At 37.1% G+C, this 25,285-nt stretch overlaps 1 protein-coding gene across 13 annotated transcripts in view; it reads left to right on the forward strand.

Annotated features, from left to right (window-relative positions):
• KDM6A (lysine demethylase 6A) overlaps positions 1-25,285 on the forward strand; it is a 161,073-nt gene that overhangs the window by 82,710 nt on the left and 53,078 nt on the right. For 11 of the 13 annotated variants that reach the window (XR_010072296.1, XM_063344335.1, XM_063344349.1 and 8 more), the window contains exons 6-9: positions 4,941-5,061; positions 15,864-15,918; positions 18,769-18,803; positions 22,302-22,395. Coding sequence is in view for 12 of the 13 variants with exons in the window: in XM_063344335.1 (XP_063200405.1) it covers positions 4,941-5,061; positions 15,864-15,918; positions 18,769-18,803; positions 22,302-22,395 (305 nt within the window). In the remaining variant the exon portion in view is untranslated. Of the gene's footprint in view, positions 1-4,940; positions 5,062-12,420; positions 12,475-13,760; positions 14,188-15,863; positions 15,919-18,768; positions 18,804-22,301; positions 22,396-25,285 lie in introns of those variants that run through there. The other 2 variants (XM_063344435.1, XM_063344426.1) reach the window with 2 other exon arrangements.

The following is a 25,285-nucleotide window of genomic DNA, read 5'->3' on the forward strand; positions in this document are numbered from 1 at the left end:
TATTAATTATTATTCAGCTGCTTTCTTCACTTTCATAATGGTAGGCATTGTTGTATAGATGAGTGGGTGGAAAGATAGCTGCAGTATTGATTTTAGAAGTCTTGATTTCGAGATGATAGATTCATGTCATTTTTATTTTTCTTGAATTACCGTAGCAGTGCTGTGCAAAATGTAAGCCCAGAGGTGCTTTTCATTCTCTGTAGTGTCTGTTTTCCAGTCCTGCTTTTCCATTTTCAAGTGTTAGATAGCCTTTCCTGACTGTTAGTGGAAAAGCTCCCATTCTTAGAGAAAACTCGTATTTAATTTAAATAAATTCTAGTAGACTCAGCCAAAGTTGTTTCTTACCAAGCAGTTGGTCAGTATCTTCAGAGAATAACCCAAAAGTTGTCTCCTGCTGAATTTAGACTACTGTCATTTATTTCCGCAGTATGAGAGCTCCCAGCCCTTCATTTGATGATTTATCCTTTGGATAAACGTATGTTTAGTCTGCTGAAGGATTAAAATGAAAAGCTGTGTCTGTGCACGAAGGCCAGTTAATTAGTGGTGGAGACTGACAACCTATTTGAGGAAGGCTGTGTGCCATCATCTCTGAAGGAAGTTGTTAGCCTCTTAAGCCAAGTCCTGCTTTGTATGTGACGGATCATCAAGCTATTAGCTTATATCTGCTCTTCCGGTTTTGGTCAAACTGTAAGAGAGCTTTGAGGGAAAACATCTGACTAACTTAGATGCATTGGATCCTCTAGACCCATACTGTTCTGGGTGTAGGCTTGGGCAGAGGATGTAAATGGGATTAGTGATGTTTCAGAGCAAACATCTGTACAAGATCTGTACAAGAATCAAGTGGCTCCTCCTGTATCCAGAAGGCTCAACTTGGGCAAACAGATGGCCCAAGAAAGACTGCAGTTATCAGCATTGGGCCACATTTTTTCTCATTTCCCTTTACTAGTTCAACACGTGCTCTTACTTTCCACTTCTTTTCACGTCCACTTCCTTCTGTATTGTACCAACCTGTACCAAGCCCTAGTGTCATCTGCGTTGGATGTTACTGAGCGCCTACAACTTAAATGGATGTCAGTGATGTTGCAGTTGTTTTGCTATTGATGTAGTAAGGGACTTAGTCTGGAGCTCTGGGCACGGCACTGGGAAACAGGCAGCCCCAAAATAAAACTAAAGTTTTTACTGTAGTCCATGTTCTTGATGTTTCCTATAATCTTGAGTGCATTGCTATTTTGTTTAAATGTTTCCCATAGGCAAAATTAGATCAATGTTAATTCGGTTATGGTGTAGAATTGCTTGTCGGTCTGTAAGAGTTAATAAGGAAATGTGTTTTCAGAGTGTTTTATTCTATGAAAATTATACTGACTATTTAAAAATCAGGTTATAGTTACCAAATTACGTGTGAACATCTACCACTGGTAGAAATTGTTGAAAATGCTGCCTTTCAGATCACTTTGTGAAATTTTGATGATGCCCTTTTTCACAGAAGTAGTGGAAGTAATTTGTGTTTGTTGTTATTGGTGATTGTCATCCTGGAAAAAGTGCAAATTGCATAATCAATATAGAATTAACGCTAGACTTAAGTAAGATGCAGGACAATATTTTGAGTGGAGAAGATAAAATATCTGATTTTTAGTTACGAAAGCTCCTTTGGGAAATATTTGGTGTGTTCTTAGGACATTTCGCCTTAATTTACTGATGTAATTATGCTTCATTACAAGTTTAAATATATGGTAGATTTCAGAATTCTCTTAGTTTTCATTAGGGCATCCAAGGATACAGAATTTAAGCTGCAAGCAAGACACTGACCCGGGAGTTCCCTAGCGTTTTGAATGCATATGGATTCATTCTTAAATGTAAATCCATCACATATTAGAAACTGAAAGAAAATTTTTAAGTGGAAAGTCTTTCACCAAATTCTCTACCAGTCTGTCCATTCCATTGCCAAATCAATGCAAAGGATGGGAGCAATCAATACTCCCTGACTACGCTCCTTTGAAATTTTTAACCTATCAAGGAAATAATGCCTTTAAAGCATCTCTGCTTTTCCTCCCGAAACCATTGGTTTATAGGAGAGATCAAATACAACTGAAATGTATGCTAGAATGTTATTATTTAGCTTTTAGCATGGTAACTCTTAAGTGTCTTAAAAATCTCTGTACCCTTTGACTTGGTTTATTGGATATATTTTTCCAAGCATCCATCAAAGTGGTTTGAAAAGCATGCCATTGCATCCTGCATAGATTATGTCTATGGGAATGATGTCTTGTCCTACTGATTTTCTTCCTCCTTGTACATTTTGGGCTTGTCTTCATTGGAAAATTGTGTTGGGTTGCAACATTATCTCAAAGACTTGTGTTAACTACTAATGTTGAACCTGACTCCACAAGCAGCTTAGACAAGGATGAGTGGTGTTCCCATGTTGTCTGTACGGAGATAAACCTTACACAAACCTCGTAGGGCCTGTCTGTGACTAGCAGGTTCTGTGCCAAACATAACACAGTCTTTTCATATTGTCCACTGATGATAATTCTACTGTTTTTTAAGTGCTGTGCTTCTCTGAAAGACCTGGGGTAGGCAACATGCTTGTTCTTTTGAATGAATGACAGTATACATTCAAACTAAATTTCAAAACTGTCCTTAAAAGTCAGTTGTTATAGTTGAGGCTTTGTTTAACTCTGTTGCTCAGCTGTGGCAATGAATAACGTTTCCTGTTCAGTAAGCAAGAGACTATAAAAATATTATTGTCTCTTACAGTTTCTCTTAAGCTTTTTTTAGGAAGTCCACTTTTCAGTGATCCTTGCGAATGAGACATGACATAGGGGAAGTACAGAAATACTGAATTCTGGCCAAGCTAGCTAAAATGTGAAGCTCACAAAATGTATATGAGAATGGTCACAATCTCCCATGTGGTAGAGAACCACTATGTCTTTATTCCTGATTTCTGTCTTCTCTTTGGTGGGGACCGTAGACACTATTTTTCTTCCATTTTAGAACTTAGGGTGCTCTCTTTGAACAAGATACAAATAATGGATTTCAAATGCCAGTGGCTAATATAGCGGGTACCATATTAGAGTTAAGACAAGAAATGCAAATATACAATCGTAAGATCTGTCCTTTGGCAGAACAAAAGCATAGCTTAAAATATGTGCTGATATTTAGTGATCAGTCCAGTCTTTGGCCTTCCGGTTTGAGTGGTGGTCTTGTAGATGATAATGAGCATACTGTTATGAGACATAGATCCTTGTTTGTACTGAGCTGTGTCATTCATCACCACCCGTACTATCCCAGGGAAGTTTAGATGAGAGCTGAGAGACCACTTAGTTGGTGCAAGTTTGTCCCTTTTGTGCTTCACTTGCTCATTTTCCTTGTGTTAGCAGAAAAGTTAGGGTACCAGGTAAGGAGAGCCTTTCTGAAGTATTGTAATACAGGAAGCTCCAGTTTCACAATAAAAAAGTAATATTTTTTAAGCCCTTCTGCCCTTAAGTTGTATTTAAACAAGTCAGATAATGCTTTACGTACAAACGGCTGTGGATTGTTTAGAAGTTCTGTGCCTTTGGTTTGCTTTGCCATCAAGAATGAGAAGAGCCTGTAAGAATTTTAGGGCAGAAGTGGTTTTGCTGATGGATTAAAAAATGATTGCTTATGTGTTTTGTGAATAAAGAAGTCTGAGAAAATATTTATTGAATTTCACATTGCAACTGCTAACCTTTTGTCCTCCTAAATAATACTACGCTTGGAGAGCAGGAACGAAATCAATTTGCCTAAACATTAGGTGATTTTAGGCACTGTGGTAATTCCTGTCCAGTGTCCCCGTGCTGCCCCACAGTGGGTATGATTCTCCCCATAGGCTTGGCTGTCATCTGCCTGCTCAGCGTTGATCTCTGGGGTTGCCTAGGGCAGCAGATGGGACTGGGCTCCCTGCCTGAGGTGCTTCAATCCTACCCTAAGTGAGACTTGATTCTGATTTCTGTCATTGTATGAGCAGTGATGTATGTGAAGGTATTTTGTTTCAACCTGTCATTGGATTTCAGGCGAGATAACACAATGAGCCTTAGCTTCTTTTCTCAATTCCTCTGTGAATTTAAATCCATTATCTATTAGCTGCATTTCAGCTGTCCTAATTTTATGCAGTTGGCCGGAGAGGCAAACAGGCCTGTTCAGAATCACGTTTTTTCTACCCGAAGGTACTGTTGTTACGTAGCATTTTTGTTTTATCTGGTACAGTGCCATCATGAACAGAGGCATGTGTAGAGAGGTTTTAAAGGTAAGGAAATAGAATAAGAGACATCTTCACCTATCGTGGGTATTTAAAAAGCAAGTTACAGTGGGAGGAGGTGGCAGGCATTCATATATGTGTTTTTCTGGAGGTAGTTGAGTTACTGGAAGGTAATGGAGCAATAGGTATTAGTTGAGTCCTACACAGTGCTGGTGCTAAGAAAGAGAGGAACAAAGTGGAAAGTGGAGCAGGTTGGTGCAGTGGAAGGAGATGTGCATGATCTCCCCTTCTGGGCCTCCTGTTCTGCTACTGCTCTCGGGGGTCTACACTACCTGGAGTCAAAAGCAACCTGGCAGTTAGTTGTGACGTGAATGATCAGTGTGTTGTTCTAAAGTTTCACTAATTTTGTTACTAATTCCTGAGTCATCCTTTCTGAAATAGCAGATATGTTATTGTATTTCACGCAGCAGATTAGTTTCTCTAAATTAACAGAGAAGATTAGAATTTCAAGTATACCAGGATATCTGGATTACAAAGTTACCGAGTCCTTGAAGAATCAAAAGCTATGCACCAAAAGCATTGCATATAAACCATTATTTTGATTGTTCTTCTGTAACAGTGCTTTCTGATCCACTTTCTGCAAGTCATATAAATAACATTGATTATAAAGTAATACTTCAGTAAAAAATAATTTTTTAATCTGTGTTGGTTTTTTTTTTTTCAGGGCAATTAAAGCATTTCAGGAGGCGCTTTATGTTGATCCCAGCTTTTGTCGAGCCAAGGAAATTCATTTGCGACTTGGGCTTATGTTCAAAGTGAACACAGACTATGAGTCTAGTTTAAAGGTAGGTTTAAGTCCTTTCAAATTGAATTAACATCTGTTGCAGGTTGTGTTGCACCTTAAAACTGCAAGGAATGCATAAGCGTGTAGCAGTTAAATCCTACCTGCTTTAGAAATAGAAGTGCTTCAGTATGAATTATCTTAGTCTAAAGACAGAGTAAGGGTAAGATCTGAGGTATGCTAGGTGCTAGAAATACTCGTAAAAGCCCAGCAAAATTATAAATGAGCACTGATACTCCAGCAGATCAAAAATTTGGTGTAGGGCTCTTGTTAAAATAGTACATTTTGGGAGGAGGCTGAGGATGTACAGGAAGATCAAGGCAAAAAAAAAGAAAAATTAGCAGCTTGGATTTCTCAATGTTCGTTCTTCCCCACCCTGAGCTGCACTATTGTAAACTGCAGGTTCTTAAAAATCATTAAAAATAGAGAGCTTTTATGCAAAATAATGTTCTCCTATCATTTTTTTATGCCATTTCTACTTTTCTAGCAGTTAATCATTCTTTTACTTCCTGGTTTGAGAGTCAGCTTCTAAGGCAACAATTTCTGGCTAATCAGTTAGAAATGGCTTGTGTTAATACAGTGCTTTGGGGTTTTTTTTCTGTACTCATTTAAATTTTTTTGACTGCTTGTATTCTTTTTTGGTCTTCGACTGTAATCTGGCATTTTATCTCCCTCCATGCAACATGTTTGCCCATTTTTTTCCTCCTTCCATTTCCTACTCTATAACTGTGTTCTTTCCTTCCTGACCTCTAGATTTTGGTATGTGTATCTTGGAAAAAGGAAGTGTTCTTTATTGGAGTTTCATGTTACTTTGTGAAATACACCTGCAGGGTTGAGAATTTTGTACTTTATAGTTAAGTGTAATTTATAAATGCATTTCTGCATATTAATATCTTCTAAAACTACTGAAAACATTAAATGTTTTGTTTTCAAGAATCCCGTGGCTTCCTCTTCCTGGCAGATTGTTTTTCTGGAAGCTCTATTTGTGAGGCTATCAGAATTGCATTGTCCAAGATTTGGGAGAGTAGAGTGTTATGCTCAATTTTCCTTTCAGTATTTGTACTAATGGGAAGCACTTCTCTCGTCAGGCTTCCTTTTTTCACCGGGAGTCCAAGCTTTCAGCTACAGAGACCAGTGGAGTTGGAAATTGTGATTAGAGGGGATGATACTGCATTAAGAGTAGGAAAGATTCAGTACAATGAATGGCAAAAGAGAGCAAGAGGAGGGAGAGGTAGTTCACTGTGTTGAGAAAGAGATTATGTGGGAGTTTGGGTGGTCCTATTTCCTTGTACTTTGGCACAGATTTAGTATTGGCTGTCATGATATGCAGGGAATAAAAGAAGTGCTGAAGAAGTACAGTTTGGTTTTATTTTTAAAAAGGTCTTAGGGATAAAACATAAGAGTAAATTTACAAGGAGATAGTAAACTGGTAATCAAGTAGTGGAAGGAACTTCTGCATTTTAATTTGTAGTAGAAGAAATTGATCAATAATCTTTTCCTGCTGTGCCATGAAACATGTAATTTTATCACCAAATCAGGTATTTAAATAGATGAGAATTCAATCTAAACAATTGACTGTTTTTAATCTTCACAACTTTGCAAAATAAAAAGTGCACTGATCACAAGAATTTTGCGTATACAGTGCTTCTGGTTTTCAGTACACCATCTAGGAATGGGAAAAGCACCAAAGTAGTATTTTGAAAATAGAAAGAAAGTAATCTTTTTTTTGTAACACAGAATTATCATGGTTCTGTTGCTTTTATGTTGCAGTATGACTAAGTCACTTAAGAAAACAAATGGTAGCAGCAAAAACAGCTTACCCTGGGGCAGAGCGAAGATCTTCAAAAGGATGATGAAATAAACAGGGGGAGGTGTGAGGTTGCATTGATAGTTTCACATTGTCCTTAAGTCAATATAACTGCACGTTGTTGCTAAAAGATTGCCTCATTTTCCACCTTGCAATCCTGATGGCGTTGTTTGGCATCTTCTGCTGCATTGGATGGAGTGATTTTTCCATTTGCAGACTGAGGTGGAGCCAGAAGTCTGAACCAGCTCAATTTGAGGTTGCCCAGTTGCTAGATCCAATGCAAGGTAGATGGCAGGAGTGTGTGAATGAGAAAGGAGTGGGGAGAGCCATGTTACCCCCTTCTGCTACAAAACCTAACACGAAGCTGTGCTCTGGAGTTATCAACTGAAACATGTAAGGTCGAGTTTCTGGTTTGCTTCCTTTGCTATGGAGGCTGCAATCCTTAGCAGAGAATCCACAACAGTGAGGAGCGAGAAAGAACAGACCGAGTGGAGCAATCCACTTGGTCTTGAACAGTTTCAGCTGTTTTCAGCTCAGCTTTGGATTTAATGTATAGTCCTGAGACTGATTCACTTGAAAACACAGCATTACTGATTGAAACATAGCAGTTTATATATCAGAATATATCAATTGAGGAGCAGACTAAGTGGAACAAGCAGGGCAATAGCTTCTTTAAAAGCCTATCTGATTGATCCCTGAGTTGAGGTTTAAAAAAAGACCCTCAAGCCAGAACTCTGTGAGTGATAAGAATGTGAGAGGCAAGTCAGAAAATACTTAGTGAAGAGAACAAAATAAAGTGCCAGTGCAGTAGTTACGCATGAGCATGGGGAGAATAAAATGAGGAAGAGATGATGAAAGAATGCGAAAGGATGTTTTCACAGAATGTCTGTCTCGTTCTCCGAGACTGAATGTCTCATCTTTTCACAGAAGATAAGTAACCCAAAGTAATGAAAAAGAAGTAATGTAAAGACCCAGTTGTCTTGTTGTGCCCCCTTTTTTTTTTTTTGTGGACCTTGTTAAAAGGATTTTAGAGGGTGGTTATGGGGCTTAGGATCCAGCTTGGGAGTGACTGGCCTTGTGCACAGACCCTTTCTCTGGGGCTCTGTGTAACATAATCCATAGCCCAGTTTGAGCTTCCCATTGCACACTGAGGCAGCAAGTGGAAGTAACTTTTCATCTGATACTCACTTGTGACTGTTCTGGATTTCACAGATTGTACCAACGTTGCATTAATGTACTTTGAAATATCATAATATTTTTGATGGTATTTAAACATTCATGTTAAGTCTGTAATTGCTAAGAATAAACCATTGCCAACAGATGAGTCATTGTCAGTAAGAGTCTTCAGGCAAAGGGGGAAAATGGGAGTCTGAAGGTCATATATTCCACGTTTTTAACAATTTTAGACCATTAACATAAATCACCTATATTTTATATAAGCAATTTAAGCAAAAATTTAATTTTTACTATTTTAAGATGTTGATCATTAAGGTAATTACTAGAGTGCTGTTTAACAAGCATAAAATCAACTCTCGGTGTTTTTTCAAAAGCAATTACTGCTTTTGCATGTTTTTAACATTGCTGCAGTTAAGGCTTGCAAATTACTATGAGAACCTTTGGCTGCTCCATTATCCCATTGCCATAAACTCTGGCAAGAACACCAGTGTTGTTGAAAATTACTTGGCCTTCAGGCTTACATTAAGAGGAAACAAACAAACAAAAAAAAGCAGCCCCTTCTGGTTGAAAAGAAGGCAGACCTTGTGTAACCTGACAGTTTGGGCAGTGTTACCTTCAGTGGTGATACGTGACAGCTGAATTTGCCCCATTTATCAGAAAAGTACAATTCCAAAAATCAACTGGCAATGACTTGGGAGGGAGAAGGGGGGAGATTTTATTATTGATTACTATAGCAGCAACATACTATTAAGGCTTACCTCACAGTCCTAACTTTTTCTCACTTTACTATGTGTTCTGCTCCCGCTTCCTGTTTGCCATTTCCTATAAACAATACTAGGAATCCTGTGTTTGATGGTGTTAGCTCTGGTGGCACCGTGATAATCTGAAAGGAAAATAAAGAAATATCTCTAAGAATATAATATATATTTTTATTGGTTTGGTAAATGATGTTGGAAAAACGTTTAAGCTTCTGAGCACGTGCCACATTATTTCTGGCTTGTTGCTTGCTATCCTAGTCATTTTCCTATTTATTGAATATATTTTTTCAGTTTTAGCCTCCTTTCTCAAACACGTGTGTAATCATCCTGTCTTGTGCATGTGTCTCAGTTCTTCTCTTAAGTACTTTTGAATCTTAAATAAATTCTAGCCATTAAGTCAGAATGAAAGAGATTTTGAAGAGAACATTCCTGTGCAACGTGTTGCCCCAGACCCATTTGAGCTCTGCAAGTTGAGGACAAGGTGATCTGGTTGGCTTAGCCCATAACAGAGGTGCCAAATGACTCATCATGGGTCTGGTCTGTTGGGACATGAACAATTCCTATGAAGGGACCTGTCCCATCCACACAGGAGTTGCTGTGCATCAGGCAACCCCGATGCCTCTTGCCCAGCTGGAAGCTGAACATAGAGCTGGGTAGAGCATGAAGGGGGAGCTGGGTGTGTTGTGTGGGGCCATTGATATGCATGAAAGAGAAGCTGAGGAAGAAAAGAAAAATTACAGCTTTGGTATTATTTATTTTAATAGTAGGGTTGCATTGGAAAGGGGAGGCTATGGGAAACCAATCTTCCATCTGGTTGCTCATTCTGCTTGGTGGTGTTGAAGTATCGTAGTGTGCTTTTGGTGGGGAGTTAGGGCTACCACCCTGAAAGCCCTTTGAATGTAAAATTCAGTTCACTTCCATTGTTTGCTGACTGACTACTTAAAGCGGAAAAAAAAGAAATCTTGGTTTTTCATATCTATTAGAATGATAACATTGAGGTAACAGTGGGTGGGTGGGAAATTTTCTGTGGGTTTGGTTTTATGAGGGGGTATTTTGTTTGGGGTGGGTTTTTTTGGTGAGGTATTGGTTTTTTGGGTTTTTTGTTGGTTTGGGGTTTTTTGTTTGGTTTTTTGTGTTTGTTTGGTTTTTTTTGGTTTTTTGGTGGTTTTTTTTGTAATGGATGGTCAGTGGGGACTCTGGACACAAGCAGGTTATTTTATTGCAAACCAAGCTGTGTTGTCCTTAAGGAATTTTGTTTGGTTTTTGGGTATTGCAGATGCATTCTGTACACAGTAACAAAAAACCTTTAGAAGTGTGAGAACTAAATTACTTAACAGTTTCAATTATCTGCCTTTTAGTAGAAATACTGATTCTGCCTTTCACTTTTAGAAATTTTTGCTCCTTATTTACACACAAAACAGCTATCCCGTAGTAGTTTGCTTCAGGCCTGTGCTTTGATCTTGCCCATAAATCATCAATTTAAATACAATTTTAATTTTTTAATTATTTTCCTAAACATTCTCATTTGTTAGTAACGTTAAGACATACTGCTTATATTAGGATAAGAAAAAGACTGTGAAAGAACTAGAATTTATTGGGGAAATATGCATGAATTACATGAATATGCATGAAATATAAAAAAAATAAATAGCGATATACAGATGAACAGCTTGAAGTACTTATTTTTAGTCAGACACTTTTCCATCACTTACTCAAATAATTCTCCTGTCGATACATATATCTTTATGAAAGATATTTTTAACTTCTGCAGCTTTTGTATGCCAACATCTAGCTGTTATAGACATATAGTTTGGGGGTTTCATGTTCTTTTTCTCAGTAATAAATAAAAATGTAATTATGAAAGTGAAAATTTGTGTTTTCAAGCCTTCAAGTGCCGTTTCACAACCGAGTTATCTTTCATAGGTGCTTAGATTAGTAAATTTTCATCTTAAACATGTTAAACTGAAACCTTAGGTGTTTATTTTTAAGTATTAAAGAAAAAATAACTAATCAAAATGCATAGTTATGAGAAGTTTTAATTTCTTATGTCTATTTTTATGTCTGTAATTCTACCAGAAACTAGTCAGTGACATTTTTAGGTAAAAAACAAAACAAAGGGCTTTAGCTATTACAAAGCGTATATCCAAGATTTCAAGCATTTCACCTAAAAAGCATTTTTTAGAAAGCAAGATGAAATGAGTCCAAAGATTATTTAAATAAAAAAGTGGATGGAAAACAGCATTTGGGAATTAAATTGTTTTCTAAGTCTTTGTAGTTTGCATATGCTGGAGAGACATATATTAAAGTTTTTTAACACAGCACGGCACTATTATCAAACTGCATGAGAGTTATTAGTGCAAGTGGTTTTCACAGTGGGTCATGGTATCACAATGTCTGGCCTACAGTGTTTTCTTTTGTTCTCTTGCACTCAGTTTTGCTTGAGTTTTTGGGTCATTTTGGAGTATTCCTTTAAAAGAAGACTGTAGGTGTATTCTAGAAATGTCATGATTACAAAGAGGAGTAAATGCTAAAGTTGAATTTGACAGGCTGTGTGGCATCTTCTGTCATTTTGGGGGGGGGGGGGGGGGGGAAGAACAAACCATGCGAAGAGAAATAGTTTAGCGTTCAAGCTAGTGAGTATTGGTGCTGGTACACTTAACATGATTTGTGGACCTTCTCCTCGTGAGAGGTATCTTGGTCCAGATTTATTGGCTGTAACTGCAAGGCTGGCATTTGGGGCACACAGTAACAGCTAGCTATGCGTACTGGCTACGTAGCCACAGGTACCCAGCAAGGATTATGCTGTGCTTTGGGTTCTGGGTGTGCGGGCTGGAGGCAGGGCGCTGCAGGTCCCAAAGCCACCCCAGCTCGAGGTGGTGCAGCTCCCTGCTGATGCTGGGGCGTGCAGCAGCGGGGACAAGCTTCCGGTCACCCCCTTCCCCTATGGTACTTTGCTGCTGCTGGCAGCCCTTCGGGCTGCTAACACAGGAATTCTGATGTAGCACAAATACGTGCAAATGTGCAGGCAACGTGAGTATTGTGACAATCACTGTGGTGCGCTACATAAGATGTTGGCCAGCAAATTCGAATTCAGCCTTCTTCTGGCTAGTGCAAATACAGCTTTTCTGATCTTAGTGTTTGAAAAGAATTTTTCACTTACAGCTAGTCAAAACAAGAGATTCTTCTGAACATACTGCTGTTATTCAGTTTTTGTCTATGAGTGGCCTTTGTTTCTTCTGTCCTTGAGCAGCCGCCTTCTGCCCTGTCTGTGTAACAGTTTTCCTCAGTCTTGAGGGTTTTGTTTTTTGGTTTGGGTTTTTTTTTTTTTTTAATGTTGGGCAAAAGTAACTGAGTGTTTACACTACACAAACCTTCATCTTAGGAGGTGAATCTGTTCTGCGTTCAGAAGAGGCTGCAGAGCCGGAGCAATGATCTGAGGTAGCCGCACATAGAGCGCGTCCTCTCCTGACCCTCTCTTCCCCCCCTGGCCCCACGCAGGCCTGGCAAATGGAGGCCTGGCGCTCTGCCACCGGCGGGTTACGCAAGGCCTTCTCTGCCCTACTTCTCTGAACAAAGGCTGCTCTGAGGAACACAGCCATCACACCTAGGTCACATAGGCAGGAACAGCCATCTCCTGACAGAATTTTACTGAGTCATGATGGAGATTTCCTTCATGGTAAGTCTGTGAGGGTTTGTCAGGTTTCAAACGATGGCTTGCCTTGCTCGCTGAATAAATGTGGAACGGGGAGCTATTAAACTTGCTAATGGCATCCTCGAGAGGAGGAGGGAGTAGAGTCACTATTTTGAGCTCTCAGGCTTGGATGTAAACACAGACGGTGATGAAAATCTTGGACTAAGAGGAAAACCGTTCTTTTTTGTGTTGGTCATTTATTGACTAAATAAACGACAAAAACCTGGGTACTTGCCTCTCAAATTGTAAAGGTCTAATTTGCTAGGAGAACTGGTGTTAGTTCTAGTAGTGAAAACACGTTAAGTTGCCTAAATCGGCATCAGATTACTGTTATTTTACTACCAGACCTAATGCTTTCATCAGTTCTGTTTATAAGCAATCCACCGTACTTCTGATCCTTGGAAAGGTTACCTTCGAAATTGTTTCCACAATCAGAGGCAAGTCAAGGACTCCAGAGGAGACAAAACAGGCTGTAGATAATTGTGTAATTACAGATGGCTACAAATCAAGGTATATTATGACTTGGGCTGCAGCTCGTGAAGAGAGCCTGTTACTTTTTAACATTCAGAACGCTGCCTTCTAGGTAAATCCTCTTACTGGGGATTTGAATTTCTATAGACTGCTGTCTGCCTTGAGGTATTGTATGCTGTCTCTGAACTGCAGCGGCCTCTCCTGCATAATAACTATTTCACACAGCAGTAGCCAGCTTCAGTACTGCAATATTTGAGAGAGGTGCAGATGTTTGCTGGCCGCTTCTGTTTGTTGCAGAAATGGAAGCTGGAAATGATTACTGGTTTTTTTTTTTATTATTTTTTGGTGCTGGTAATTGTGATCAGTGGATCTGCTTTTGGCTGATGAGGTTTATGTTAGAATGCATGCATGGTTTTTTTTCTGTCTGATTTCGAATACTTAACGGAGAGCTATGTGTTATTTATCTGGCAAGAGGTGTAGGTTTGCTTGTGTATGTGCATTTCTAAGGTTCTTGGTTTGAAAGGTTCCGAGTTTTCCGTGTATTGCTTTGCGATAATTGTTTAGTGCAAATGGTTTATTTTGCTGTAGTTACGGGCTTCAGTTTACCAATTTCTTTACTGTTTGTGGCTTAGTGAATAGTGCAAGCAGAAATTTACTATACTTAGAAAATTTTCATAATGTGGATTTTGAAATTTGAAAGTCAACTAATGTAGCAGTAAGAATTTAAATTTTTAGGAGGCATTGCTGAGAATATTCCTGCTTTTTTTTACTGTACTGCACTGATACTGCTGACATATTTAAATATTAAAATGGTTAGATTTTCTTATATGGTTGTCTGCTTTATCTCAGTGAGTCTCACTGCAATAACCCTTCTGAAAAGCTACTACAGAACAGCTGTCAATCGTTTCTCTTTAGATCTGCTTATTTCTTATAATAACATTGCTAGGTGAGCGCAAATCTGTGCCTTTCTGTTTTGTCTTTTCATATTAATTGTTGGTGACAGTGCAAGATGACACATCTGTGCAAAAAGGATTTTGTACCATTTAGATCGGTATGCTCAATGTACAGGCCAAAGTATACAGGTCTGTTCCGTTTTTTCTTTTGTCAGGCAAAGTGCAATATAAAGTAGAGCATTTTATTTTTATTTAGTCTTTAAGTTGCCTGCTTAGTAGAATCACTATGGTAACCGACTAACGGATGTCTGAGGCACACAACCTGCATTGCAATGTAAGTGAGGAGATTTTAAGTTGTCTGACTGCTGAACGGTAGAAGAAAGAACAGGCAAGGCAGAGAAATAAGCAGATATTTAATATTTATAAGCTGTTATTTAATTCTTGCTCTAAGGTTAAAAAGTTATTTTACAAGTAATGTATATGTGAGTACATTGTTTTCTGTGCTCTCTTCTGGGAATGATATTGCTAAAATGTTCATTAAAAATCATAAATTTGTGTTATCATTCAACTTGAGTTTGTTTCATTTTTTAAAAGCTGTTATATATTACAAATTATGTTGATAGAAGTCAGTGAGGAGGTAAGCTGCATCACTCATGAGAACATTCATTTTTTTATGCTTTGCTATGCATAATGCATTATTTTGTAATAATTTTTCTGTTAAAAATGTTTATTTAGAAATTTGGTGATCTATTAAACTCTTCTTATAAATCTTTGATGTGTGTGTTATATAGGCATACTATACTCGAGTTATTATTAGGACCCTGAGGAAAGTTGTGTAGTATCTAGTAGCTCCGAGTATGCCAATACTGAAAGCAAGCTGTATATACATCCATTAATAAGGATCCTTTTTTTTTTCTTCCCAGCTACACTAATAAGCTCCTGATGCCACCTAGTTTGGCATCCTGGGCAGCTGGGGCTAAATTATCATTTTTGTGCTAACAAAATAAAACATCAGTAATGTTTTGTGTATTAGAAGCCACCTGAAACTGTATTTTGTAGATAACTGTATTTATTAACAGTAATATTTCTATATACTGTCTCTTAGTACCTATATTCCTAGGCCTTATCCTCTGTTGAATCAATATGTTATTCCAATTCTACAGCGTAGGAATTCTCTGAAGTTTATGGTGAAGTTCAGAGGCACTTGAGTTTGTATGCCTGTTCCATTCATTTTAACACACTTGGTTGCGTTTCAAACTGTAAATAGTGATCACTAATTAGCATGACACTTGTGAAATGATTGGTCACATCCAGGCTTGCTGGCAGGCAGGCTTCATTGCTCTGCTTGTGTGACCTTCTTTCTAGAAGAATGAAATACTCGGCTCGGAAGTTCAGAATGCAAAGATGTTTTAAAAGATATTTTTCGTTATCTCTTGAGGAAAAGTTAGTAAAAAATAAACAAGTTCTAATGTTTAACTGAAGTTATCTTAATATCTGGAGGAGAGGATGTAAGAACTTATGAACTCGTGTTTTAATGCAAAGGTATTCATTTTAAGCGCTTTTTGACAAGAGATCAATTTTTTAAAAAGGCTTCAAATCACTCAGTCTGGAGGAAGAGTATGCTATTTTTCTAGGTAGACAAATTGAGAGCTTCAACATTTTATCTCCGTGAGCTAATTAGTATGACTATATTCCCAGTTGTGTATTCTGAGGAAAACTTGATCTTCCCATTTTAACCATTCATTCGATGGTCAAATCATTCTTCCAGATGCCATCCCAATTATTCTGTGAATATGTTTGTTGCCATCTTACATTACTAGACGCATTGCTGATTCTGCAATAAAAAACTTTCCTTTAGCAAACAGTTGAACAGAAAGTGAAAATTAACTCTTAAGACACATGGTAAAATGCAGTATTGATTTTTTAAGTACAAAATTGATTTATTCTTAGTAATTTGCCACAGTGGTAGCATTATGTTGTTTGAAAAATAATTCTTATTTTTTTTCCCAGCATTTTCAGTTAGCTTTGATTGACTGCAATCCCTGCACTTTGTCTAATGCTGAAAGTAAGTAACCTATGAGTATTTCCATTTATTTTGTTTCAGTTGTTTTTTTTAAGTGTTATGCTCACAACTGTATCAATTTTTAATGCCACAATCCTTCAAAATCAGAACAATGAGTACTGAGAGAGGGAGACTACAAAACCTGTCTCCATCTGTTAATAGAGACAGATATTCCAGCGGCATTATGGATCGGTTTAGTAAATGGAATAAGTAAAAATTGAGACTTAGTTTATTAATTGCTCTGAAGACTTGATTTCTGGAGGAAATGTACTATTTGACTGTTCATTTATTTATTTTTTTATTTATAAACATAGTGCTTTTGCCATGGCACACATTTAATAGTAATTATTTAAAAATTTGTGGCGTCTTGGTAATCTGTCATTTTTTCGGTGATCATTTAATGCCATTTAAATTTATAGATCTAAAATTCAGCATCAGTCGTGTGCTTTTGAATTAAGAAAAAGTACAAAATGAAATTGGCTTTATTAGGTGCCAACTATATGTTAGTCTGTAGTTGAACACATTAATCTTTTAGTGTAATATGATCTATCATATGCAATATATACTGTAGGGTGTTACGCAGCATCCTGCAGGTATTTGTCCATAGTTAGTGGATTTGTATGCAGGAATAAGTGTATATTCCTGCATGTTTTGGCAGCTGTAAGAATTAAAAGGCAGACAGTTGTGAATGAAATTACTCCCTCAGTTTTTAAGGTACCTTCATGCTGCTCTTGGTGTTGAGCTTAAGTTACCTCCGAAGTCTAGCTTCAGAAGCACTGGCTAAAGTATTTAGAAACATTTTTGTATTTCTTTAATTCAGAGCTGGGTGGAATTGTGAATATTCGATCAGCAAGGGTAATGAAAGGGGGTTTGTTTACGTGGGTGAAACTGATGGCTGTATTGGTACTAAGGAGCCAGCTGTGCTACAAGGTCTTCTCTAAAGCTGGAGCGGGCACAGATAATTTTGTAAAATTATTTTCATAATTCTTCCTAAGTCAATAGGCTTTTATTGTTTTCTCCCAGATATGTGATTCTTTATTATATTGCATGTTAGTTCATATTACTTCTCGCTAACTTTATCAGTTTTCAGTGTATCTCTGAATTTTTGTAAGATTTTCCTAACCTTTCACTCATAGTCCCCACTGCCCCCAGATTTATGTAGAGGTATGGCCCCACGTAAAGGCGTCATTGCCCCGTGGCCTTGGGCATGGTGCTTGACAAACCCAAAGGAAGTGAGTGAAGAGGAATGAGAGAGATACTTTGTCAGGTTCTCCTGTACTACTTAGAGGAAGGAGAACCGTGCACTCTGACCCATGGTGTTGGGTACCATCACATAAATGCTTGAAATTGCCTTAGTCCTATCCTTTGCATTTCTAAAGGTTGGGTGAATAACAGCATTATAGTGAGCGTGTTCCTAGCAGAAGCGTTTGAGTACTAAAACGTGTCTTTCTGTTTAGGCAGTCTCTGATGTGACACCTTTAATTTCTTTCCCCTGCATGGCATGGCTTCCTTTTGTAGCTTCACACTGAAGGGGTTTTGCTACGAGGGGGGAAAAAAAGAAAAGATTTTTTTTTTTTTTTTTAGATAACGAACTCCCAAAACAAAAGCAGGTTTTTTTTCTTTCATCAGTATAGAGTGAAGTTTGATGATAATGGGTGTGTTATGTGCTGTTTAGCAAGGAACACAAAAACTTTATTAAAACTTTAGATTATGCATTTCATTATGACCTGGTTTCTGAAGTGCACTAGGCTACCTTCTTTATAGTGAAGGACAAAGCAGTGCACAAAGGGAGCTTTTCCCCTCCCTTATGACCCAGAGAGAAACCCTGGAACTCCAAATTACCTGTATAAACCTCTGTGTCACACTGTTCTGTAGCTTCAAGAGAAAGAAATCTGTGTGATAGAAATAATTGAGCTTGGCTCAAACACAGGTATCTTCTTACTTGTAGTCCTCGAGAACATGCAGAAGTCTGTCTCAAAGGAATTTTTCCTTCCTCATCAAATCAGAGTAAGGATTACTCTTATCTCGACTAGCTTTATCTATCTACCAGTTGATGGCTAGTCTAGGTTAGCAGTTATCAAGCCTTAGAGATCAGCCACTTCACCTTTTCTTTAATCATTTGAACAGCATGAGGATAATTTTCCCTCTGCTTTTACTCTTGAACAGCTTTCATTTTCTTTCTGCAGCTAGCAATTTTCTTGCCTCCAAGAGCTGCTAGTAGTATTATGGCATTCAGTGCAATTCATATGAGGAATTTAAGATGCTTTACAGTAAATATCAGAATACCATCTGTAATTAACGCTTTTAGTTCAATTTAACAGGGGAAGGACAATTCCAAAAAAGGAAACAAAAAACCCCCTACGTTTAAGATCCTGTATAAAGCTGGCAGTGTATAATTTAATTTTCTGTTCTGTAACCTAGCTAGTCTGTCCCTTGGCAGTCGAATGAAAATAAAAAGTAAATCTTTATTTATAACTCAGTTATGTACAGAAAATATTACCTGCATTCTCTTCTTGTGCATCTCTGCTTAAAGAGGCTTCATTGCTAAGTTTACTGAAAGGTTAATGGACTCTGCATTTCAGAATACAAATAAAATCCGTGGACTGCCTTTCTGCAATATCTGTTTGCAGTCTTAATGCTTTGTTAGGATAGATATTCATTCTCTGTCAGTTCTGTTATATTAAGCATAAAATATCAATGTAAACAAATACTTTTTTTTAATCTTCAAAATGTAATTTATCTTGGTTTTGCACTGATAAATTTGAAACGCTGTTTATCCCTCACTTGAAAAAACATTGCAATTGTAGTTGTCATGTGTTAAAACTAATAATTTTGATTTTCCCACTCTTACAGTTCAGTTTCACATCGCCCACTTATATGAAATCCAGGTAAGCTTTAAGCTCCTTTTTAAAAAGTGTGGTTGAGTTTCTAACTACATGATGTAATCAGTCTGTGGAATTCAGATTGTAGATGCTTTTGTAAAGTTAGGTTTATGTCTCCAATCACTGAAGAAACTTTATTTGCTTTGGCTAAATTAAAAGTATTTTTATGTGGACTGTCATGCTATAAAATGGAGTAGCTATTTCAATAAACTTACATATTTACTAGTCTCCCAAATTGAGTGCAAAAAAAACCCTAAACATAATCTTTAGTAAAATTCTTTTATGAGATTATATATGTACTTACAAAGTTATACATAGATATAAAAAATATGTAGTTTCTTAGTTCGTATGTATACCTATTGTTTCTCTTACATACACACACACAGTCAAGTCTAGCCAGTTGCCCAGGTGCCTTCTAAGTATATTTGACATGAAATTTTCAAATTTAACTGAACACATGTGACAGAAACATTTGAGGTCTGAGGTAAACAGCACGTAAAGCTGTGTTATTAACTCTATATCAAACCCTACCACAGAGTTTTTTAGGTGAATCTTCTGAGAAGTTAAAGAACAGTTACTGAGCTTCCAGAATATAAGTAAATTAAAATCAAGTATCTGCTGAAATAGCTATTACATATTGTAATTTGACTGACTGGTCATATAATGAAGATTGTATGCCCTTTTATCATGTGTAGAGGTATTATATGACTGAGGAAGGGATGTGACGTGAAAACAAAAACTGTTGAAATTAAAATGGATGACAGACACAAACTACATTTTCAGTCAGTTGAAAAGTAGCTTGACAAAGTTGTGAAATGGTGAAAAATGACTAGGTATTTGTATATAAATAAAATTTATAAATTTGATAAACAAGATATTTTTCTTTTGAATGTTTCTGGTGCAAAGGTATATGACAAGACAGAAATCCCCCGCCCGAGAACACCATTAAGAAACTTCATGGACTATTACAGTTCTTAACTGGGCACTGTCCAGATTTTATTCTGAGCATTGGAGCACATCTGACATGTTTATATAACAAAGCATCCTCAACACCTTAGTTCTTTTGATCTGCTAGGGTAAAATAGAAAGTCGGACACCTCAGGTCACCATGCCAGGTGCCTTATATAATTATGTGACCAAAGTTACAAGTGCTTAAGCTATGCTTTCTAAGTGACAATTGTAGGCAACGGGAACTTTATTTTAACGCAAGTCAGAGCAAAAAAGTTTCAGTGCGTTCTGCTATTGGATTTGGTTTGTCTCCCTCCCTGTTCTGGTTGTGAGGGGTGTCCTCTTTTCTGGAATTTGAGAAACTTAGGGTTTTGACTTCATTCTGGATATTACCTCTGACACAATAAAGAGGTGTTTTTGGAGGCAGGCTGGTTGCTTGGTTTCTTTTAAAGGACACAGTTCTACGGTTTTCTGAACCCCTCCATATATTTGAAAACTATCTACTGTCTAGCAGTTAATGAAAGAGTTAATTCATTCCTTAATTATGTACCTTCACAGTACTGGAGTTTAAATGATGGGTTGCCAGCCTCTGAACAAGAGAATAACCTGGTGCTGATAAGAGTTAGCAGTGGTTTTTCGTGGTGTTTAATGCTAGTTTCTATTCTTTCATCTGTGGCAGTGTGAGTCCCTCTGTCTATTTAGGATGGTAGCTTATAGGGTGTCCAAAGAAAGATGTTGTGTTGGGTTCCCCTCCCCCTTCCCATTTCTAAGACCATTCATGATGCAGCCAAACATCTAGGACTTTGGATCTTTGGAATTAATATATCTAAATAAAACCAAATGTAATCATTATGACAGTTTTCTGTAATATTTTATGGCGTACATGTAGGCAGATTTCTAAAGGGGGTAAATAATACAACAAATAACAAAAGTAGAAAATATTCTAGATATGGGAAACGTGCCCTATTTTAATAGGACTTTCTGAATGTTCCCAAGCGTGTAAGCATCTTTTTCAAAGTGTGAATATTAGGCACTAATATTTACCTGTTTGACATCCAGACTGCTGCATCTGCTGTCATGCTATACAGCGAACTTCTGTTCATCTGCTTATTCTCCATAGTCATAAACTACAAGTTTTGTTCCCAATGCTAGGTTTAAAATTTTTTCCTGATTGTTTTTATTTTGCTGGACATGGATATTTTATTTATTTATATTATTTGTTTTCTTACCAGTTGTCTGCATTTCATGAACACCAATTTAAAATCTTTTCTACCAACTTCCCCTTGTTCCAATTGAAAGTATGTAATTGCTGCTTTAATTTTTCTTCCTGACTAGAATAAGGTTTTAAAATCAACAGAGTTGTCTTTTGTGATTGTGAAATCTCAAGAACCTAATGACATTTTTAACTTCTAAAAGGTGTTTATATTGTTTAGAGTCTTCTCAGTTGTCCCTTTTAAAACACCAGTAGTCAGTACTGTGTCCTCTTTGCATAAAACAAATGTAACTGTCATTATCATTTGCATTTAGATGGCCCCATTTGTTTTAGTATGCTCTTCATCTATTTGCCAGAATGAAGCCTAATGTTGTATTACCTGAAAACATATTTTTCTTTAAAAATTGTATAGAATTTTTAGAGTGTTTAAAAAAAAAAAAAAAAGTACTCTTGGCAACAGACCCTCAGCATTTATATCTTCTAGAGTTTTGTGGGAGATGAGGAACAAAAGAATTAAGCATTTAAAATACATTCACTGTTAAACAATTACTGTTAGGGTAATGCGAAGAGAAATGCCGACATGATCACAAGAAAAATTAATCTATCGAGAAGTCTTAACCTTTAATATATACAAAACGGCTCATACTATTCCAGAAGTCAATAAAGACCACCATCCTAGCCTGGAAAATATGTTTTCTATATCAAGATCTGTTGGCATAGGGAATTAAGAACTGAATGTTTCCATGCTTTAAGCACACTTAAACTGTATAGCAAATAATAAGATGACATACCTTCATTCTCTAGGCACTCTAGGCATAGTCCATGGATATGTTTTAATTCTGCATATGGTGGGACTCTTATCAGGATAACAAATTTGTTGAAAAGGCGGTTCAAATATACTGAAGGGAAGGAGAGGCGCTAAATTATACCAGCCACCAATTACTAATGATCTTCATTTCTGTTATGAATTTCCTGGGAGGAATTTGTGTAGGGTTTTTCCAGATGTAGACTCACATTCAAGCATTCTCCTTAAAAACAGCGTATTCATTTTAGTGTGAGAAGCATAATGCATATATGAGGAGTTGACCAAATTCAATAATTTGCAAATTTCCCTTGATTACTTTAAGTAGCCAATTTATTTTAAATACTATATTTATGAAAGTTATTCTCTTACCATATATACGTCACTCATTAAGGCTTTCATATGCACTGTATGCAAAAAAAAAAAAAGTTCTAGAATTTTTTGTCAATGTGTTTGTGTGCTGTCAGTGCTGTGAAATCGTTGCTATTGGTGATCTGTTGTAAGCTTTATGATTAATGCATTTACTTTTTTCCTTTTGCAGAGAAAGTATCACTCTGCAAAGGAAGCTTATGAACAGCTTTTGCAGATCGAAAACCTTCCTGCACAAGTAAAAGCAACTGTCTTACAGCAGTTAGGTATGTAAAATTAACTTCTATTTGCCTGTGTGTTTCTTTTTTTCCATCTTCGCCTTCAGCAGTGTTTTTTAAGGCTCCATTTCCAAAATGAGTCTTAGACACTGAGCATGATACGTGAGATTTTCACCCAAAATAGAATGTATAACAGTAGATAATTAAGTAAATAAGAGAGGAGGAAAAGATTTTAATTAAACTTACAAAATTAAAAAGCTCTTAGACTTGCTACAGTATGTTCATTACAGGTTTTGGGCAATGAGGGGGTAGTCTTTCAGAGGAGGAGTGCAGCAGTTAGAATTCTGTATTCTCTGTTCTGCCTCTGACAACATGCCTTGAATAGTCAGGCTAAATGCAGTAAACCAAAATACTCTTCTCTGTTGCAGAATAGAAGAACATGGCAAATGAAAAATTTATCTTTTCTTTAATTATAGTATCTAATGAAAACCTATTTCTGTGAGTAAAAAGTTTATCGTCAGATTCCATAAAAGAAACCACATAAAAAGAAGAAAAAGTATTATTTTTTAATGAAATTGTCGTCTTCCATAGTTATAGAAAGCTGATAAATCATTTTTAGACCAAACTTTCTAATGAGAAGAAATTACTTTTGTCCTATATGTCTTATAAAAGTATTTCCAGAATATTTTGTTAAAATTGTTCAACCCAGTGCAAAACTTCTTCATTCACTTTCTCCATGTACTTCATCTAATTTATTATTCTAAATATTAATTTAGCCTGCTTACGCCCATTTTTTTTTCCTCCCTTCACACAGTGGTCATTTAATTCAAATTAGTAATTGGCACTAAGTTATGGCCACAATGCTTTCTTTTTTTGTAATGCAGGTTGCGTATGGATTTGGGGTGGGCTAACTTCTTTAGCTTTTGATTACTCTGTGTGAAATCACACATGAAACTGCTGGGAGGAGTTCACTTCAGGACTCTAGGTGCTGATCTTTTTGCTGTCACATGGCAGTGTTGCTGACATTTCAATATCCCCTTTGAATATTTTTCAGCTTGGTATTATCCCACCAAGTATAAGTTGTCAGCAGTTTCATCCAGAAAAGCTATACATATGATCAACAGAAGACAGGCTTCCCAAAATAGCTGACCAGTGCTTTTTCAGCTCTGATGTATGTTGCCACAATAGAAGCAAAGGCGCGTGGTTGTATTCGTAAAATCCTACCACAGGTCTCTGTGCTAGCAAGAGGAACAATGACTTTGAGAACTGGCTGCTGTTTAAAAACTGGATTAACTTCCTTTATTCAATCAGCATAGGTCGCCTAGTTTTGTAGTGTGGGTAGCTTCTATGTGGAGAAAAGGACAGAGTAGTCTTAACCGCAACATTCAAGGAATAATACCATTTCTTTTGCTCTTCGCTGTTACAGTGGTATTTATCTGAGTATAGTGTTTATCGCATATTTAGTCTCCAGCAGCTGGTAATAGAAACACCTCCTCAGGAAACATAGTCTGGGTGGTGCACTGCATGGCTGCTTAGAAAAAATAATAGAAAATACCTCCCATCTGCCAGAATGCTACTGGCAAAACCCAGTCAAAATATATTTCTATTTCTACATTGAACTCTTTTTTTTTTTTTTTTTTTAACTACATCGTTTTGGCTTGAAAATATCTTTTGTTTATTTTTCTTAGCTAGTTAATGTTTATTGATTTGAAATTTAGGCAAGTTTAGATGTTTTGTGGGACAATTTTTAAAATCTTTGCTCTTGTTGCTGGTTTCCAAAGCAGGTCAATGTGGAGGAGAACCCTGTGATTCTTGGGTAAATAGATATCTGTTTAAGCTAATACATGCTGGCTAGTTCAGGTAGAGGTAACAGTAAGATCGGTACAGCTGGATAAGAGCAGGTTGTTTCTTCCTTTGTGCCATTTCATTTGCTTTCCAGACAACAGTTCTTTTCACCGCTTTACCTAAAATTACATTAAATTAATTACAGTGAAGATCAAATCTGTTATGGTATTCTTTCTCCAATTGTACTCAGCAGTTGCATAAGAAAGAGTGTAAGAACACCGTAAGCATCTGCTTAGAGATTCCCAAAGCATTCTCCCAATGATTTTTGGCTAGGGGCATTCCTACGGGTGTCCACGTAATTGGGTGAGGCATCATGAGATGCTAAAATGGGGAATAGGCTCATCTCTTCAGAGACTGAGATGATGGTGTTTGTTGGGGAAAAAGCAGTTGCCACAAGTTCAGCGTGAGAGTGATTGATCAGCATAAAAAAAGCCTGCAGCATGAGCTAGGCTAGCCACATTCTCTTCCTGAAGCAACACAGTGATTTGTTAGAAATTAGATTGTAAAGACCTGGAAGAGAGTGTGGAATATCTGTGAAGCATGGACAAAATCTGGGCTTTTGTTTATTATGTTAAAAATGTCCCAAGAGTGGAAGAGTAGTCGCTATGCTACTTGAGAATTTGAGTTAGGTCTTGCAAATGGGAACTGCACAGCTTACCAGGGTTTCTCCATTGCCGTCTTTCTAAATGACCTTCCTTTTATGCATGAGGAGAAGAGACGTCCAGTTTCCTTTACCTCTGCTATTCTAGTGGAAAACTTATGTCTGTTCTCCCTCACCCTCTGTTTTGCTTTCTGCCCTTTTTACCTCCCTGCAGAGGAAGATAAAATGGGGAAGTAACCCTTGTTTCAGCACTAGGGATTGCTAGTTCTCGTTTCTGTCTCCTAGAAGCATATTATTTCTTTTTATCAGTGTATCTCAGTAAAGATCTTCTGAAGACATATATTATCTTTCAGCCCAGCAAGGTTCTGATGAAACAGAAAATAGGCATTGCCACACAACATTTCCAAAGATTCTGGAAGTTGTTTAATGTCCTTTTTTTTTTTTTTTTTTAAACCTTGTTTATAATCCCTGAACTATTACCTTATCTCAGAC

This window comes from Chroicocephalus ridibundus, chromosome 1 (genome assembly GCF_963924245.1).
Source record: "Chroicocephalus ridibundus chromosome 1, bChrRid1.1, whole genome shotgun sequence".
NCBI classification, from domain to species: Eukaryota; Metazoa; Chordata; class Aves; order Charadriiformes; family Laridae; genus Chroicocephalus; species Chroicocephalus ridibundus.